The sequence below is a fragment of the Coenobita brevimanus genome, chromosome 102, assembly GCF_032717465.1.
Source record: "Coenobita brevimanus isolate Jiangsu-jjx chromosome 102, ASM3271746v2, whole genome shotgun sequence".
NCBI classification, from domain to species: Eukaryota; Metazoa; Arthropoda; class Malacostraca; order Decapoda; family Coenobitidae; genus Coenobita; species Coenobita brevimanus.
Genome location: NC_137055.1, coordinates 33586417 through 33605617, shown reverse-complemented (window position 1 = coordinate 33605617; position 19201 = coordinate 33586417). Strand labels below are relative to the sequence as shown.

General features: G+C 40.8%; 1 protein-coding gene across 1 annotated transcript in view; it reads left to right on the top strand.

Moving 5' to 3' along the window:
• LOC145415452 (fat-like cadherin-related tumor suppressor homolog) overlaps positions 1–19201 on the top strand; it is a 693356-nt gene that overhangs the window by 80509 nt on the left and 593646 nt on the right. The window contains exons 7-8 of the mRNA XM_080284728.1: positions 14918–15128; positions 15450–15589. Coding sequence (XP_080140854.1) covers positions 14918–15128; positions 15450–15589 — 351 coding nt within the window. The remainder of the gene's footprint in view (positions 1–14917; positions 15129–15449; positions 15590–19201) is intronic.

Sequence of the window (19201 nt, the reverse complement as noted above, 5' to 3'; positions counted from 1 at the left end):
GAAGCGTAGAAGCCTGGGGCTAGGCAAATTGGTCCTGATATTTAAGATGAGAGTGACCAGCCTCACTCATCCCTGAGTGGCATTACATGAGCAATAACCCCAACCATCCCTTGGATATAAACCTTCACTGGCTCAATCCGATTGGAGTGCTGTAATTACCCACTAAACCACCAGGTGCCATAATTTGGTTGTATGGTTACCACCCAGCATAGTAAATGGTTTCCAGGTGTACAGGAAACCATTAGGCTTGTCACTCAATGTAGAGTCACCCATAGGTGGAAGGAAGAGGAAAGAGTGAAAGAAAGAAAGACAAAAGAGAGAGTGTAAAGTCACCCATAGGCAGAAGGACGAGGAAAGAATTAAGTAAAGAAAGACAGAAGAGAAAGGAAGGAATGGAGAGAGGAGAGGAAAGGGCAGACACCCGAGAGCAGCACTACATCGAGTGAGTGGATGGTGAGTGCCCCCACCTACCACAAAATAATAATAATAATAATTGAAGTAGTAGTAGTTAATTTAATAAAATCGTCGGAGGGTAGTAAAAAATGGATCAGATTTAAAAACCTCGGAGATTTTTTTTTCTACTATATCAATGTCATAATCATCATTATCCATATCATTACTATACTTGTTTTACTTTATTTTAACCCAAATATTCATCCCTCCAGCATATTTCATGTACTTTACTGTCAGAAAAAGACAATGTTATAGCTCTGCATTCTTTCTGTTACACTTCTTCATGGCTAGCACCATATTCTGGTGTTAATTAAATGTTACAAATCAGCTTTCAAGATGGAGATATGGCAATTTTAGCCCGGGTTAGAATAAAAAGGTGTAATGCGGTCTATAAATGCCCGTGTTGCCCATTGGCATAATGGAGATCCACTGTTTTGCTCAGTGGTAATGTGCCACATGTGGAGCACGGGGGCCTGAGTTCAAATCCCGGCCAGACTAGTGATTAATTTTTAAGTTTCGTTTAAGCTGTTACATTGGTTGGCAGTAGTGTGGGATGTGAAGCGAGGCTTGGTTGGCAATATGATATTCCTTGGTTAGCTGACAGCATCCATTTCCTTACTTCCCGGGGATGAGCTGTTCAGTATGGTTCGCTGCATCCTCAGTGCTGCACTACCATGTGTGTTTGAAACTCACCAAATGAATCACCGAGGGGAGAAAAGAGGGATGTACAGTAATAGGGTCAATAAATGCTCATGTTGCCCATTGACAAAGTGGGTATACTCTGTTTGACTCAGTTGTAATGTGTACCCATTAAGAGTGCGGGGGCCTGGTTTTGAATCTTGGCCAGACTGGTAATTAATTTGGTAAGTTTCATTTCAGTTATTACAAAGGTACAGCTATTAAACCTTGAAAGAATACTGCTTAACTTCTAACTTCGAATAGGCTAAGATAACCAAGCGTCACATCCTTCTGTACAGGTATTACTGTATTATTATTACCGGTATTATTAATTTTACTCTACAGGTCTTCCCCTACTTAAGAACGGTCAACTTACAAATATTCTCACTTACAACTTTGTACTTTCAGTAAAATATTCAGTAAATAACTTGGAATTACATGAGATATTCAGCACTGTATTATAAAATGGGCTATATGTTAATGACTTTGCCCAGCTGTAGGCTAATGTACAGTAACTGTTCTTAATCAACTTAAAAGTCTTGATAGGCTTGGCTAGGCTAGGCTATGATGTTCAGTTGGTTAGGTGTATTAAATGCATTTCTCGAATTAAGAAAAAATTGAATTATGAGCAGTTTCTTGGAACATAACATGTTCATAAGTAGGGGAGGATGTTTCATTTCATTTTGTTTCTCTTTTGAAGGCTCCAGCATGCTTGCATGCATAACCTTGGTCACCATATGGCGGCTGTCCATGCTGCTCGATCTGTGGCAGCCTCCCTGTTCAGTCCTATAATTCTGAGATCACACTTAATGACCTTGTCCCACATTTTTTCTGGTCTACCCCTCACATCCCCGCCCCCAGTATTGACCCATCTCACTTTCTGCACCCAATTATCATCCCTCATCATCTCCACATGCCCAGACCACGTCAGTCTACCTCTCCTCATCGCATCACCAATACACTCCAATCCCATCCTACCTCTGAACTCTTCCATCGTAAACCCAGCCCCCCCACAGTCTTGAACGCAGGGGTGCACTGCACATCCATGTAATCATTGTCATCTCTGTACTTTTGAGCCTACAAATATCCTCTTCCTTTACTGCTCAGGTCTCACTACCATATAGTGTTACACTTCTAACAAATACTGCATATACAGATCCCTTAGCACAGAGGGAGACCCCTCTCAGTGTCAGGAGTGGCAACAGCTCCCTGAACTTCTTCCAACCACTTCTCACCCTAGCCATAGGGCTAGCTCCAACCCCACCTTCAGCACATAACATGTCTCCCAAATAAAAAACTCACCAGCAAGTTCAATCCTTTCACACATGACGATCTCCACCTGCTCTCCCCCACACGCCACTCACATAAAATCAGCATTATCTTGCAATCTACCTCTAATACCACTACATCTCTTATGCACCCACTTATTACAAACACTGCACATGATGGAATTACTTCCCACACCCTTTGGCAAATTACACATGGCCACTCTTCCTCTTCTTTGAAAGTACCGCCACCAACACTGTATATCATCACTTTTGTTTTATCTGCATTTACTCTTAAGCCCTTGTGCCCCGTTCCACATCTCCACTTCCTAAATCGTTCCTCTACCTCCCTCTCATTCTCTACAGTCGTCACCAAATCATCAGCATACAACATCTCCCACAGGAGTCCACATCTGAAGCTACATGAGAGGGCTTCAAGTACCATGATAAAAAACAAGGGACTCAAAACTTACCCCTGATGCACACCAACATTCACAGAAGACTCATCACTTAAATGTTCATTCATTCTTACATACATGGCCAAAACCACCCTAACCAGCCATTCCTTGATCCTAAGCTTTCTCATTGTCCACTTCACCGCCTCTCTAAGGACTCTGTCAAAGGCCATCTCCAAATCAACAAAAACAGAGTACAGCTCCCTTTTCTTTCCTGTATATAGGGGAGGTGCATCATTATTATTATTATTATTATTATTATTGGAGCAGATGGGGGACGTGGAAGGTGTGTGCAGGATATTTACAGAAGAAATATGTGCAGCATGTGATGTGGTGTGTGGGATGAAGAGAAGACAGAGAGGTGTGCAAGGAACAGCATGGTGGAATGAAGAGGTGAGACAGGCTGTGGCACAGAAGAAGAAAGCATACAATGAATGGATGGGAAATAGGGGTGTGGAAGAAGTTGAGAGGTGGAAGAGAGAGTTATATGTAGAAAGAAAGAGAGAGGTGAAAAGATTAGTATGAGAGAGTAAGAAGAGAGCGGATGAGGAATTTGGAAGGAACTTGAGTGTAAAGTGGAGGGACTGTAAGAAAATGTTCTGGAAAGAGGTGAAAAGAGTAAGACAGGGTGGAAGTGAAGTTAGCAAGGGAGTGAAAGATAAAAACGGTAGATTACTGGTGGAGAAGGGAGAAAAAGTGAGCGGATGGAGAGAACACTTTAAGGAATTGTTGAACATAGAGGATGGAAGTAATGTGAGTATAAGTGGCTGGGGAATGGCTGGGAGGAGGAGAGAGATGAGAAAACAGGAAGAAATCAGTAGGATAGAAGTTGTGGAAGCAATGAAGATAGTTAAATTAGGGAAAGCCCCAGGAATTGATGAAGTGTGTGGTGAAATGCTGAAGTATGAGGGAGAGATAGTAGTAGAATGGATGTGGAAAATGTGCAGATTGGCCTGGGAGGAAGGCAGAGTCCCGGAGGATTGGAAGTCAGGTATGATTATTCCCTTGTACAAAGGAAAAGGGGAAAAAGAAGTGTGTGGTAATCATAGGGGCATCTGTCTTCTTAGTATAATAGGAAAAGTGTATGGTAGGATACTTATAGACAGAGTTAGAGAAAGAACAGAGGAATTAGTTGGAGAAGAACAGGGAGGCTTTAGGAAGGGAAGAGGTTGTGTAAATCAGATATTCATTCTTAGATCTTTAGTGGAAAAGTTTCTAGAGAAGGGGAAGAAGTTGTATGCGGCTTTCATGGATTTGGAGAAAGCATATGACGGGGTAGATAGACAAGGATTGTGGAAAGTATTAAGAATAGATGGAGTAGATGGGAAGTTGTTGAATGCTGTGAAGAGTATGTATGATAGTGCTAAGGCTGCAGTGCATGTAGATGGTGAACTGAGTGAATTTTTCTCTTTGAAAGTTGGGTTGAAACAGGGATGTGTCATGTCTACATGGTTGTTCAGTCTGTACATGGATGGGGTAATAAAAGAGGTACAAGGTAGGGTAGTGGATGTTGGAGTGGCCCTGGTGAGAGAGGGTAGTGTTTTGAAACTCCCTGTACTGTTGTTTGCAGATGATACTGTGTGTTGAATGAAGACGAAGGAGAGCTGCAAGGCTTGGTGGATGAGTTTGGGAGAGTGTGAAAGAAATGGAATCTAAAGGTGAATGTACGGAAGAGTAAAGTGATGGTCTTTGAGAGAGGTGAAGTCAGTGAATGTACAGCGAGGTTGGATGGTGAGGAATTGGAAAATGTGAGTATGTTTAAGTACTTGGGTAGTGTGATGAGTAAGGATGGAGGTTTGGAGGGTGAAGTGCTTGAAAGGGTACAGCAGGGAAGAAAGGTTGCTGGTTCTTTGAAAGCAGTGATAAGAAGCAGGGAAGTGAGCATGGAAGTGAAAAAGTTACTACATGACAGTATTGTGATATCAACTCTAATGTATGGAAGTGAAGATTGGACATTGCTGGAAGGACACAAGTCAAGAGTGAGAGCAGTGGAAAAGAGTTATTTAAGAGGAGCCTGTGGAGTCACATGGAGAGACAGGCTGACAAATGAGGATATAAAGGAGCGTTGTGGTGTGGATGTGGATGTGATTGGAAGCGTTATGAGGAATACACTGAGGTGGTATGGCCATGTGGAGAGGATGGAGGGTGAAAGACTGACGAAGAGAGTGTATGTGAGTGATGTGGAGGGGGGAAGAGGGAGGGGGAGGCCAAGGATGAGATGGAGGGATGAAGTGGAGAGGTGTATGAGAGAGGGGGGTGTGAGTTGGGAACGGGGCAGTGAAATGGCGGGGGACAGGGCGACATGGAAGCGATTTGTTTGTGGCCATCCCAAACGGGATTGAGGCGTCTGGCAATAGATAGATAGATAGATTATTATTATTATTATTATTATTGTTATTGTTATTATTATTATTATTATTATTATTATTATTATTATTATTAACAGTGCTGGGCAGGTGCGCAAACACTTGCGCAAAGCGCAATTGGGCACCCTTGCGCTCCGGTGATATCATTTGCGCATTGTGCACCGGCAAGAAAGAAGAGATTTGTTGTGGAATAGGTACAGAAGACACAATAGTGAAAGGGCATATAATAATTACAAACAGGCAAGAAATGATTATACAAGAATAAGGAGGGAAGCCCAAAAACAGTTTGAGGAGGATATCATAAATAAAAGTAGTGATCAACCAAAGGTATTTTACAGCCACATCAGAAGCAAAACCAAAGTAAAAGATATAATACAATCCATTACGGACGAGGGAATCACCTATACACAAGAGAAAGATATTTGTGAAGTACTAAATAAGAATTTCCTATCAGTTTTTACAGAAGAAAAAAATTTTGAGAGGGACTATGTGGAACATGCATGCCCACACATACTACCAGATATACAAATATCAGAAAAAGTAATACAGGAGGAGTTAAGTAAATGAGACAGAGGAAAAGCAAATGGTCCTGATGAAATTTCATGTTGGGTGCTACGAGAATGTGCAAAGGAGTTAAGTAAACCATTATTTTTAATTTTCAAGATATCCTTGAGTCGAGGTAAACTACCTGATATTTGGAAGAAAGCAAATATTGTCCCCTTATTCGAGAAAGGGAATAGACAAAATCCACTCAACTACTGACCAGTATCACTGATCCGTGTTGTAAGCAAGGTATTAGAAAAGCTTATAAGAAAAGCTTGGGTAAATCATCTAGAAGAACACAATATGATAACAGAAAGACAGTTTGGTTTCAGAAAAGGAAAATCATGTGTTACTAATCTGTTGAGCTACTATGACAGAGTAATAGACACAATACAGGAAAGAGAAGGATGGGTGGACAGTATCTATTTAGATTTCAAGAAAGCATTTGACACAGTACCACACCAAAGACTTTTATGGAAACTGTACCATCAAGGAGGAATTCGAGGCAAACTGTTTTGTTGGATACAAGATTTTCTCATAAAAAGAGAAATGAGAACAGTACTAAGGGGAAACCACTCATCATGGAAAGAAGTGACTAGTAGGGTACCACAGGGCTCAGTGCTGACACCAATCATGTTTTTAGTGTATATAAATGATATAGACAGTAACACTGGAAATGAAGGCTATCTAAATATGTTTGCAGATGATGCAAAAATACAAAGGAGAATTACTAACACCGACTCTTGTAAAGAGCTACAAGAAGAATTAAATAAACTTCATGAATGGAGTAATACATGGCAAATGGAATTCAATGTGGACAGGTGTCATGTAATCAAGTTTGGTAAAAGTGGAAAAAGACCTGATTAGGATTATACGTTAGGATATAAAACCCTACACACATCAGCAAGAGAGAAGGACCTAGGTGTGATTATCAATAACAGACTATCTCTGGCTGACCACATCAGTGAGAAGGTACGGAACATGTATACACTGCTTGTAAATATGAGAATAGCATTCACATACATAAATGAAGACATGCTAAGAAGGATAATAACATCATTCATCAGACCAACCCTGGAGTATGCATCAGTAGTCTGGAGTCCTTATCTCAAAAAACACATAGACAAGGTTGAAAAAGTTCAGAGGCCCGCTAGAAGATGGATACCAAACTTGAGGGATCTAAGCTACGAAGAAAGACTAAATAAACTGAATCTACCAACACTACAGGAGAGAAGGAAATGAGGTGACATGATAATGCTATATAAATGCATATCAGGGAAGGAGAAAATAGACATAAATGATTACTTAACATATGGGGAAGCATCAGCAGGAGGACACTGCAAAAAACTGCATAAGAAGAGAGGTGATAAAGACGTGAGGAAATTCAGTTTCCCAAACAAAGCAGTTGATCAGTGGAATGCACTACCAAATGAAATAGTGTGTGCCAAAACAATTCACAAATTTAAGGATATGTACGATAAATATAGTTTAAGACACGGGACAGTACTAGCTTGACTCATTCCTTTAAAGATACAATTAGGTAAGAACAATTAGGTAGGTATGAACAAGACCATGTGCAATTTTGCACTTGCGCACATGAAAAAGCAGGTGCGCAAGTGCAAACTTAGTTGCGCTTGCAGAGCTAAATTTGCGCTTGCTCACCTGCCTTGTGCACCTGCCCTGTGGATTGCGCACTGTGCAATCCAAGGGACACGTGGTCTTGGGAGCTTCCCGCATGGCTGAACAATGGATGGGGGAGGCTGGGGCGGGTCGTGAGGGTGGGTACTTGGTGGGGGGAGGCGGGAGGGAAGGGGGTAGTAGCATTTCTTAATATGCCTCAACAGAGATAATGTATTTTTAATATTTTTTAAATAATTATTATTAGTAAATAATAATAATTATACATTGTTTATTAAGATTAGCGTATGCAATTCCTTACAAAAACCATTAAAACATATTATTTTAATCAAATATCCACAGCCTAATAATTTATTAGGCTGTGGATATTTGATTTAAATACTCTGTTTTCATGATTTTTTATTTTTTGTAACAAATTACATATACTATTGTATATCTATATTGAATTATTAAATAAATTGTCTTGACAAGAGAGAGAGAGAGATAAAGAGCATTATTTTTAGAGAGAGAGAGAGAGAGAGAGAGAATAAATACGGGAATGGCAAAGGAGCGTCCCTTTGAGTGATGAGATAAGGCATAAACTTCGTCCCACTTCTCTTTCTTATTCTCCATTCCTTCCCTCCTCTCTCTCTTATTTTCCATTCCCTCCCTCCTCTGTCAGAGAGAGAGAGAGAGAGTTGATGATACAGTAATCACGTGATCTTTGCCAGTGGCTTGGTAAATATAGGCTGTTTTTCCCGGACAGTGACCTACTGTACCTCAGTCACCGCGGGTGGTGGGCAGGTTGCTAATTTAGTAATTTAGTTAATTATACCAATATATATTTTACAGTAATTCCCACAAATATATGCAAATGATTTGCGCTAGCGTTTTGCTACATTGCACAAGCTAAATGTTTGATTGCGCACTTGCGCAAACTACAAATAATAGAAAATATTAATAATAAATAAAAGTAAGTAAGTAGGTATGCTGTTTTATTTAAATATATCAGTTTTTCAGTAATTCCCAAAAATATATGCAAATGGTTTGCGCTTGCACTTTGCGACATTGTGCAAGCTAAATATTTGTCAGATTGCGCAAGGTAGTAAACTGTGGATTGCGCTTTGCGCTTGTGCAAGGTCCTTCTTCGTTTGCGCTGCCCACCACTGATTATTAAAGAAGGAAAGAATGAAGGAAAGACAGACAGAAGAGGGAATGTAAAGTCACCCTTCTGCCTATGAGTGACTTTACACTCCCTCTTCTGTCTTTCTTTCCTTCATTTTTCCTCTTCCTTCTGCCTATGGGTGACTCTACACTGAGTGACAAGCCAAATGATTTCCTGTACACCAGGAAACCATTTACTATAATGGGTGGTAACCATGTAATCAGATTTTGGCGCCTAGTGGTTTAGTGGGTAATTACAGTCCTACAATTGAATTGAGCTGGTGAAGATTCATATCCAAGGGGTGGTTGGGGTTTATTACTTATGTAATACCACTCAAGGATGAGTGAGGCTGGTCACTCTCATCTTAAATTTCAGGACCAACTTGCCTGGTCCTGGGTTCCTGTGCTCCTCGTGGGGCAACTTACAATTGGATGATAAATTAATGAATGAAGTATTATTATTATTATTATTATTATTATTATTATTATTATTATTATCCATCCATCCATCCATCATCCAATCCTACTTTGCCCCATGAGGAGCATAGGAGCCCAGGGCTAGGCAGTTCGTCTCGACAATTAAGATGAGAGTGGCCAGCCTCACTCATCCCTGAGTGGCATTACATGAGCAATAAACCCCAACCACCCCATGGATATAAACCTTCACCAGCTCAATCCGACTGGAGCGCAATAATTACCCACTAAACCACCAGGTGCAAAAATTTGGCTATATGGTTACCACCCAGCATAGCAAATGGTTTCCTTTTGTACAGGAAACCATTTGGGTTGTCACTTAGTGTAGAGTCACCCACTGGCAGAAGGAAAAGGAAAGAATGAAGGAAAGAAAGAGTGAGGAAGGAATGTAAAGTCACCCATAGGCAGAAGGTTGAGGAAAGAATGAAGGAAAGAAAGACAGAAGAGGATGGAAGGAGAGAAGGATGGAAGAGAGGAAAGGGCAGACACCTGAGAGCAGCACTACATCAAGTGAGTGGATGGTGAGTGCCCCCACCTACCACAAATTATTATTATTATTATTATTATTATAATTATTATTCTTATCACCATTATTATTATTATTGTTATTATTATTATTATTATTATAATTATTATTGTTATTACTATTATTATTTATTATTATTATTATTGTTATTATTGGTGGTAGGTGGTGGCGACCATCATCCACTCACTTGATGTAGTGCTGCCTACTTCTTCCTTAGCCTTTATCATTCTTTTTCTGTGCCTGCCCTCCTCTCTTCCTCTGTATTTCTCCCATCTTTCCTTTTTTTTTTTTTTTTTTTTTTTTTTTTATGTGAGGAAGAAGGAACCAAAGGTCGCGAGCCCGCAATTATTGTTTCTTCCTAGAGAAAAACAAAATACAAGAGAGAGCCAAATTCAAGATCCAATCATTTCATTTCATTTCGAGATGCCTGGACACACAACTTTTGAAAGACTGGAGATCATAGGGAGCAGGAAATACAGACAGAGGGAAACAGTTCCAGAGTTGAACTGTTGCATAAATGAAGGACTGAGAGTAACGGTTAACTTTTGCATTAGAGACTAGGACAGAAAAGGGATGAGAGTTTGCCGCTAGACGGGTGATACGCGCCCGTTGTAGAGGTGGAAGAATGCATGCAAACAGTTCAGAGGAGCAGTGACCATTGAAACAGTGATAGAAAATAGATAAAGATGCAACAGTGCGGCGAAGAGACAGAGGTTGAAGGGAGTCAGTAAGAGGAGGAGAGTTATTGAGACAAAAAGCCTTTGACTCCACCCTATTGAGAAGAGGTGTATGTGAGGAGCCTCCCCACACATGAGAGTTGTACTCCACACAGGGGCGGATAAAACCCCTGTATAGAGTCAGCAATTGAACAGGGGTAAAGAAGGAACGTAGTCGTCTTAGCGCACCTAATCTCTTGGATGCATATTTTACAAGAGATGTAATATGATCTTTCCAAAATAAGTCCGGAGTAAATGAAACTCCAAGCATGTTCAAGGATGATGCAGGATTAAGCTGAATATTATTAAGCATTAGAGGGGATACCTGTGGAAGATTTTGTCGGGTTGATAGGTGTAAAAACTGAGTCTTTCATGCATTAAAAACAACAAGGTTATTTTTACCCCAGTCAGAGATGCGAGCCAAGTCAGACATTAGGCGTGCCATAGCCTCATCCCTTGTTTGCTGAAGTAACTGCTGAGATGGACGTTGCGGGAACCAAATGGAAAGGTGAAGCATTGAGTCATCAGCATATGAGTGGGTAGGGTTAGATGTGCAGCTTAGAAGGTTATTGATGAATAAAAGGAAGAGAGTTGGTGATAGGACAGAGCCCTGAGGATTACCACTGTTAATAGATCTAGGAGATGAACGATGGCCGTCTACAACAGCGGCTATAGAACGACCAGAAAGGAAGCTAGAGATGACGGCACAGACAGAAGGATAGAAACCGTAAGAGGGCAGTTTGGAAATTAAAGATTTATGCCAGACTCGATCGAAAGCCTTTGAGATGTCAAGTGCAATGGTAAAGCTTTTGCCAAAGTCCCGAAAGGAGGATGACCAGGAGTCTGAAAGGTAGGTGAGAAGATCGCCAGTGGAGCGTCCCTGACGGAACCCATACTGACGATCAGAAAGAAGGTTGTGATAGGAAAGATGTTTTAAAATTTTTCTATTGAGAATTGACTCGAAAACTTTAGAGATACAGGATGTTAAAGCAATTGGACGATAGTTAGAGGATTGAGAATGGTCACCCTTCTTTGGGACTGGCTGAATGAGAGCAAACTTCCAGCAAGAAGGAAAGGTACAAGTTGATAGACAAAGGCGAAAGAGTTTGCCCAGGCAGGGTGTAAGCACAGAAGCACAGTTCTTGAGAACGACAGGAGGGACTCCATCAGGCCCATATGCCTTGTTAGTATTGAGGCTTGTGATGGCAGAAAATACATCAGCTGAAGAAATTTTAATGTCAGCCATGAGGAAGTCAGAGGGGGGAAGTGATGGAGGAACACCACTGGAATCGTCTAAGGTGGAATTGGAGGAGAAAGTCTGAGCGAAGAGATCCGCTTTATCAGTAGAAAAAATAGCTACAGAGCTATCAGAGTAGAATAGAGGAGGGAAAGATGATGAGGTCAAGTTGTTAGAAATGTTTTTGGCAAGGTGCCAGAAGGATCGGGAAGAATTCAGGTTGGAGAGTTGAGAGCATTTAGTATGGATGAAATTATTTTTAGCAGAGCGAAGAACAGACTTAGCACGATTCTGGGCAGAAACGTATAAAAGATGTGATTCAGGAGTGGGTTGGCTCCGGTACCTTTTATAGGCCCTCTCCATGTTGCGGACAGCATTAGCCGTGGCTCAGTGGTTTAGAGCGCTCCGCTCTGACTGAAGGGTCGGAGGATCGAATCACCCAAGGGTCATTGGCAGACATCACGAAGGGCATCCGGTCATAAAATGCTACACGCTCCAGTCCAAAAGTCCTCTACCCAGGGGCAACGCCTTAGCCCTTCGGGGATACCAGGCGTAAAAAAAAAAAAAAAAAAAAAATTAGAACAAGTGTGATTAAACCAAGGCTTTCTTGCATTAGTCAGAGGATATGAGAAAGGAATGTATGCTTCCATGCCTAAGAGAATAACCTTCGTAATGCGCAAGGCACACTCAAATGGCTGTCGTCCATGGAAGCAATAATCATTCCAGGCCTGAGGGCCTCCCAATCCGCAGCTCCAAAGTGCCACAGACGACATTTCTTTGGAGGATCCACAGGCCATACCGGAGCGATAGGACAGGTTAAGATGATAAGGTTGTGATCAGAGGAGCCCAACGGAGAGAAAAGATTTAACAGTGTATACAGAAGAATTAGTCGTAAGGAAGAGGTCAAGTATGTTGGAGCTCTCTCCAAGGCGGTCAGGGATACGGGTAGGGTGTTGTAAAAGCTGCTCTAGGTCATTAAGGACGGAAAAGTGTACGCTTGTTCACCAGGTGGATCAGTGAAAGGAGAGGAGAGCCAGAGGTGGTGGTGATGATTGAAATTTTTCTAGAATGGAGATTTCAGAGAAAGTAGAAATGGATAGAATGCGTTCCATCATAGCAGCAAGATAGTAAAAGAATTTTTGATAGTCAGTAGAATTAGGAGATAAGTAAACTGTGCAGATATATTTAGTCAGAGAATGACAGGAAAGCTGAAGCCAGAGTGTAGAGAATTCAGAAGAATCGAGTTCAGGAACTCGAGAGTGAGATAAGTTGTTGAGTATATATACACAACAGACACCTTTGGCTTTGAAATGAGTATAGAGAAAGTAGGAGGATAAAGAAATGGCTCTACTGTCAGTTGCCTCGGACACCTGAGTCTCAGTTAGAAATAGAAAGTTTAGAGAAGGAGAGTTGGTGCTCTCCAGAGCGAAAGTTAGAGGAAAGGCCACAAATGTTGCAGAAATGAAGAAGAATAGAGTCAGACAGTGGTTCCAGGCAGCTCGAGTCATCACTGGGAGAGGGACGGGAGGTGGGGGCATTTATGGTCCCCCCCCGGGGACTCCGAGGCCACGTGTTGCGCTGCCATGACTTTTTTTTTAATTTTGGAAAAATTGATAGTTAGAGAAACTTGTATTGGAGAGCATGCTGGCCTTCTCTCTGTGTTATTGAGACACTGAAAACATTCAGCAAAGACGGATGGTCGGGGTCCTGAGGGCTGATGAAACAGGAGCTCCAGCTCTCCCTGTCATCAGCTTTCCATCCACCTTGGGAGTACTGCCCTGCTTGACTGGTGCTACAGTCTATGCCTAACTGTCACTTCTTATTGCTTTTCTATTCTTTACAGGTGGCTTTACATTGAGTGACAAGCCAAATGGTTTCCTGTAAGCCAAGAAACCATTTACCGTGCTGGGTGGTAACCATATAACCAAACCATACATGCTCCTTACGTGTCAACAAGTGGGTTGGCGGAGGGTTAGTGCCCCTCCCCGTAAAACAAATACAGTAGGCTCGCACAGTGCGCAAGAGATTGGGCGGTCCACGATTTCGCGCACTGGGAATTCGCGTACTGGGAATACATAATCTTATGGGAATAATTACATATGGGCGGTACCCCCTCATACCTCGACATTTTTTGGCCCTTAGAGACATAATAAAGGTCATATTTTTCAGACATTGTACTAAAGCTATAGCTACAGTAACAAAAATATGGGTAGTCACCTTAACAACAGTAGACAACAGGCCTAATGACCTTAAATAATGGGTTCCGAGGCGCGGCAACACTTACAGCACTGCACTCCCCACCGCACCTCCCACCGCACCAACACTTCCCTCCACAGACTCCTCTTGAGCACCTTCCCCAGCAGCATCAGTGTCACTCACTTCAGCCATAATTCCTTCAAAGTCCAATGCTGACACTTCTGACATTTCATCCTCTTCATCCTCAACAGTAGAATGCCCAGGAATTTCTGCGCATCAACATGACGACACGTGATGCGCTGTGTGAGGGGTGGTCGTGCACTAATAGAAAATGGCATTTTGAGCCACTCCTTGCCTCTGCATCGCATTCTGTGCGGTAAACTTGGGCATTCACGGGTTTTTGGTTATGATTTTTGGTCACTCGCGCACAGTGCAAATCGCGCACTGTGATGACGCGCACTGTGCGAACCTGCTGTAACTCAAAGTCAAATGGCTACTTCTTACGGGATTATGGCGTCTAGCAGTAGATAGATAGATTATTATTATTATTATTATTATTATTATTGTTATTATTATTTATTATTATTATTATTATTATTATTATTTATTATTATTATTATTATTATTATTATTATTTTTATTATTATTTCACTCATTTTAAATGTCAGGATCAACTTGCCTAACCCTGGGCTCCTACGCTCCTCATGGGGCAATGTAGGATTGGATGATGGATGGATGGGTGGTTATTATTATTATTATTATTATTATTATTATTATTATAATTATTATTATTATGGTTGGTAGTAGTAGCACTGTAGTTGCAACTCCAGGCTTATCTGAAATAAGAATCCAGTGGACTATAAGTCTGAATTATTTTCTTCTTCAGTGCACCATCATTCTTTCAGGGAATAAGAGCATACTTTAGGGCCATTTGTGTATCCTGGCAATAGAGCTGCCTCTATAGTGTATATTGGTGCCACGATGCGAGTTCTAGTGCAAGTCTTGGCAGGTGTGGGGGGCAGTCAGTCATGGCCATGTGTATTTCTGATTTGCAATAGACCAAAACTTCCACGCACTATTTCCCTCTCATATAGATACAAACAAATGGACACAACTCGAGCTCTTGTGTGATTATTGGCATGTACGAGGGACTCTTAATCATAGCCATGTGTAATTCTGATTCAGAATGGACAAAAATAACCGTGTGCCCCTTTCTCCCTTGTACAGGTACAAGCGAAGGACAAGGGTCAGCCACAGCTCAATGCCACAACTCGAGTGCTTGTGCGTGTGGCTCCTGTCCCCGAGTCTTCCGCCCATCCCCCCCTCCTCACCCCGCCTGCACCTGCCCACGTCATGGAGACAGACCCACCTGGGCACATGGTTGCTTTCATCACAGCACATGACCCAGATAATGATACCTTGTGGTACAGTATAACGGGTAAGTGTTGTGGGTTTTATGGTTATATTATACTTTAGTAGTAGTAGTAGTAGTAGTTGTTGTTGCCCCAGGTTCAAACATGAATGCAGTGGACTTCAGGCTTAAGTTGATCTGCAGTTTGCCATCCTCCTTCTGGGGGATAGGGAAGAAATTGAGAGATGTCAGTATAACCAGGCAGTTGATTGACCTGGTTATATCATTGCCACCACATGAAGGCATCCCTCTCCATTACATTTTATACTGTAAGCGGCATAAGATACTACGTAGTACATTTCCACAAATGACTTATACTGGACATTAAACCATCATTATCCTATACAGGGGGTGACGATAGCAGTCGGTTCAGCATAGGCGTGGACACTGGGTTGGTCAGCCTTGCAAGGCACCTGGACCGCGAGGACAAATACCACTACTCCCTCACCATCACCGCTACAGATGGCATACACACCGCAGCCACCAAGGCAAGTTTGTAACACCTATTCTTTAGCGATTAATGCTACACTTAACACCTCAGCCACCAAGGTGAGTGTTACGGGAGACTTTGTACCACCTCTTCTTTAGTGACTTATGTGAACCTAACCGTGTAGCAACCAAGGTCGGTCTAGGCATTTACCCTTGTATTTAGCACACTGCACAAGGGGACCTCCCATTTTTCATGATGTTTGTGTCATCTCCTGATGATGGTAAAGAGTTAAGTGTGACAAGATGAACTCTGTGCTTAGGTGCAGAATCTCTCTCTCTCTCTCTCTCTCTCCTATATAGGTAGATAGATAGATATAGATAGATAAAGATTCTATATATATATATATATATATATATATACAGGTAACTCGCACGGAACACGTGGGTTTCGTTCCTACCGTGCCGTGTTAGGTGCGAAATCGCGTATATTTAAACTACTCCGTATTTTGCTCCCTAGACCCCCCAAATGTGTTGTTTTGCTGTTATCTGTCACTAGAAAGCACTTTAAGTGGTTAGAAGGTTTATTTAATGTTATAACTTACAAATACAGTACTCCTGAGCAAAACTTCAACACACAAATACTGTACGTAAACACAAGGAAACATTCCGACGCCGATCATAGGTAATCATATAAATTAGGTTAACTGGTACCAGTGCTTTAACTTACAAGTACATACCAGAACAGTACATATTTAACTTAGAAATGCAGTACTGTGATATCGAATGATTTCAGTACATAATCTGTTAGGAATGGCTGGAAAAAAAAAATGTTATGAATACATTTTCACCTTTTTGATATATGTTTATGGTAGTTTCGAGTTATTTTTTACGTTATCGTTGTGTCCATGCTTGGAAAAGGGAGCGAAAGAGTTGAATTTTCAGTCCTAAATGAGAAAACTGCACGCCCTCCAAGGCTAGACTCTGCCACGGGAGAATAAAGTGGAGGGTCAGTCCGATTAGCAATAAGGAAGTTGTGTCACAACTTCCAGCTCCCACACCACGAGAATGGCTAAAAATAGAATCGTAATGCAGTTTCAGAACTAACAATAAGTCTAATTATTACGAATACAGATACAAAGCAGAAATAAATACCTTTACAGGCAAGGAAAACGTATTTCTTCCGTCATAACATGTTCATCTTTCTCTATCATTTTACGTTCATCTTTATCATTTTACCTTGTTATTTTCGCAATATATATTGCTGTCTCGTAAACAGGGTGGTTGTTTGTGTTTTGCAAGGGAGGAAAAAGGTTGTATTTTCTGTCTGGGTCAAGATAATGGGTGTAACTATGTGTGGTTAGGCATGGCCACGAGCGAAAAAATCGTACATCCATTCATCACGATAGCCGGTGGTGAACTGACAGTCTGACAGATGATACATGAGAGGGTGAAGTCAAGGTCATGTCCCAGATTTTCGTTCACTTCCCGAAAGTTGTCACAGTTTTCTACAAGTTGCAAACCATTACAGCAAACCTGAGCAAATAGGTAGAGATACCAAGACAAAAATGTATTTTTCTCTTATTATAAGTCTTTAACGAACAAACCAAAAAAAAGGCAATATTCCAACGCCGATCATGGGTAATCATATAAATCAGGTTAACTGGTTACAAGGCTTTATTTAATGCTTTAATTGCTTACAAGTACATACCAGAACAGTAAATATTTAACTTACAAATACAGTACACTAGAAAAGCTGTACAGTAAGAGTTTAACGAACAAACAAAAAAGGCAATATTTCGACGCCGATCATGGGTAATCATATAATTCAGGTTATCTGGTTACAAGGCTTTATTTAATTATTTAACTTTATTTAAGTGCTTACAAGTACAGTACATATGAGAACAGTAAATATTTAACTTACAAATACTGAACAGCACTGTGGAAAAAATGAACAAATAAAAAAGGCAATATTCTGACACCTATCACGTAAACTGGTTATAAGACTTTATTTCTTGCTTTAACGTTATTTAATAGTACTTTAAGTTGCACATAAACTTATCAGAACAGTACAGTACTGTAAATATTTAACTTACAAATACTGTGCTACTGTACTCGGGAATGTCTCACTCACTGAATAATTTCCCGCCTAGATCGTCACGTAATCAAAACAAACCGCGCGCTGCGGTGACGTTCGAGGATTTGATCTTTCAAAGGCCTCTCCTGCGTTAATTTGTAGTTTTCATAATGGTTTTTTAATCACGTTGTCTTATATGTATCCCAGCCCTTACCGTGTATAATTGCGAGCGCGTTCCGTGAGATCGTGTTCCGTTCGAGTTACCTGTATATATATATATATATATATATATATATATACTGTATATATACACTCAATCCTCTTAAATCACGGCAATTTAGGTCTGGACCACTGCCGCGATTTACAGATTCCGTGGTGTACAAATAATAACTCTTATGTGAAAAATGAATTTGGGTCTGGACTTTGGCCAACCATCCCCCACAGCACCCTACCTACACCCATCTAGGCCCCATCAAACACAAACATACAAATTTAGGAATATTCAGTGCATGTATTTAATAGAAATAAGCAATGTTAAGGGATCTCACCTTAATCCTATGATGATATTGCTTAAGTGAATGGAGTGGGGTGGTGTTGGGAAGAACTTAGAACCTCTCAGCACGAGGTGGGGGTGCTCCCTTCTCAACACGACAAATGAGCTCCAAACGTTGACTGTACGACAACGGCGGCTGCTTCTTGATGCCATACTGCTTAGAGCGCTTCATCGGGGGTTCGGGAGTGACCATGGAAGGTAGGAGGCGGGGGGGAAGGTGCACAAAAAAAAAGGCAGGTAGCTCTCGTACTCCACGGTGATGGTCTGTAGTGTGCGGACTGGCGGGAAGAACAACAACAACATGGCAGCTTTAGTGTGTACACTTGCCACCAGGGACGGGTGGTGATTGGTTGTTGGGTCGCAATTTTCAAATTGAATGTCGCGGTTTACGATTCTCCTCGGAAAAGGCCCACTTCGGTGCCTAGGTCCGCGATTTTCGTGACTTAACAGCGATTTAAGGGTGCCGGCAGTCTGACAGCCACTTAGCCGTGATTTACGAATCTGTGATTTATAAACACGCTATTTACGAGGATTGAGTGTATAGAGAGAGAGAGAGATGATAAATAGATAGATAGATAGATAGATTATATATATATATATTCATTCATTCATTCATTGCCAGACGCCATGTATCCCAAACGGGGTGGCCAAGGGCTTAGAGTTAATTGTTTTACAGGGAGGGGCACTAATCCTCCACCAACCCCACTTGACACGTAGGGATGCCAACAGCATCTGGTGTTCCCAGGCGGTCACCCATCCAAGTACTAACCAATATATATATATATATATATATATATATACTGTATATATACTGTATATATTTATATATATACTGTATATATATATATATATATATATATATATATATATATATATATATATATATATATATATATATATATATATATATATATATATATATATATATATATATATATATATATATATATATATATATATATATATATATATATATATATATATATATATATATATATATATATATATATATATATATATATATATATATATATATATATACAG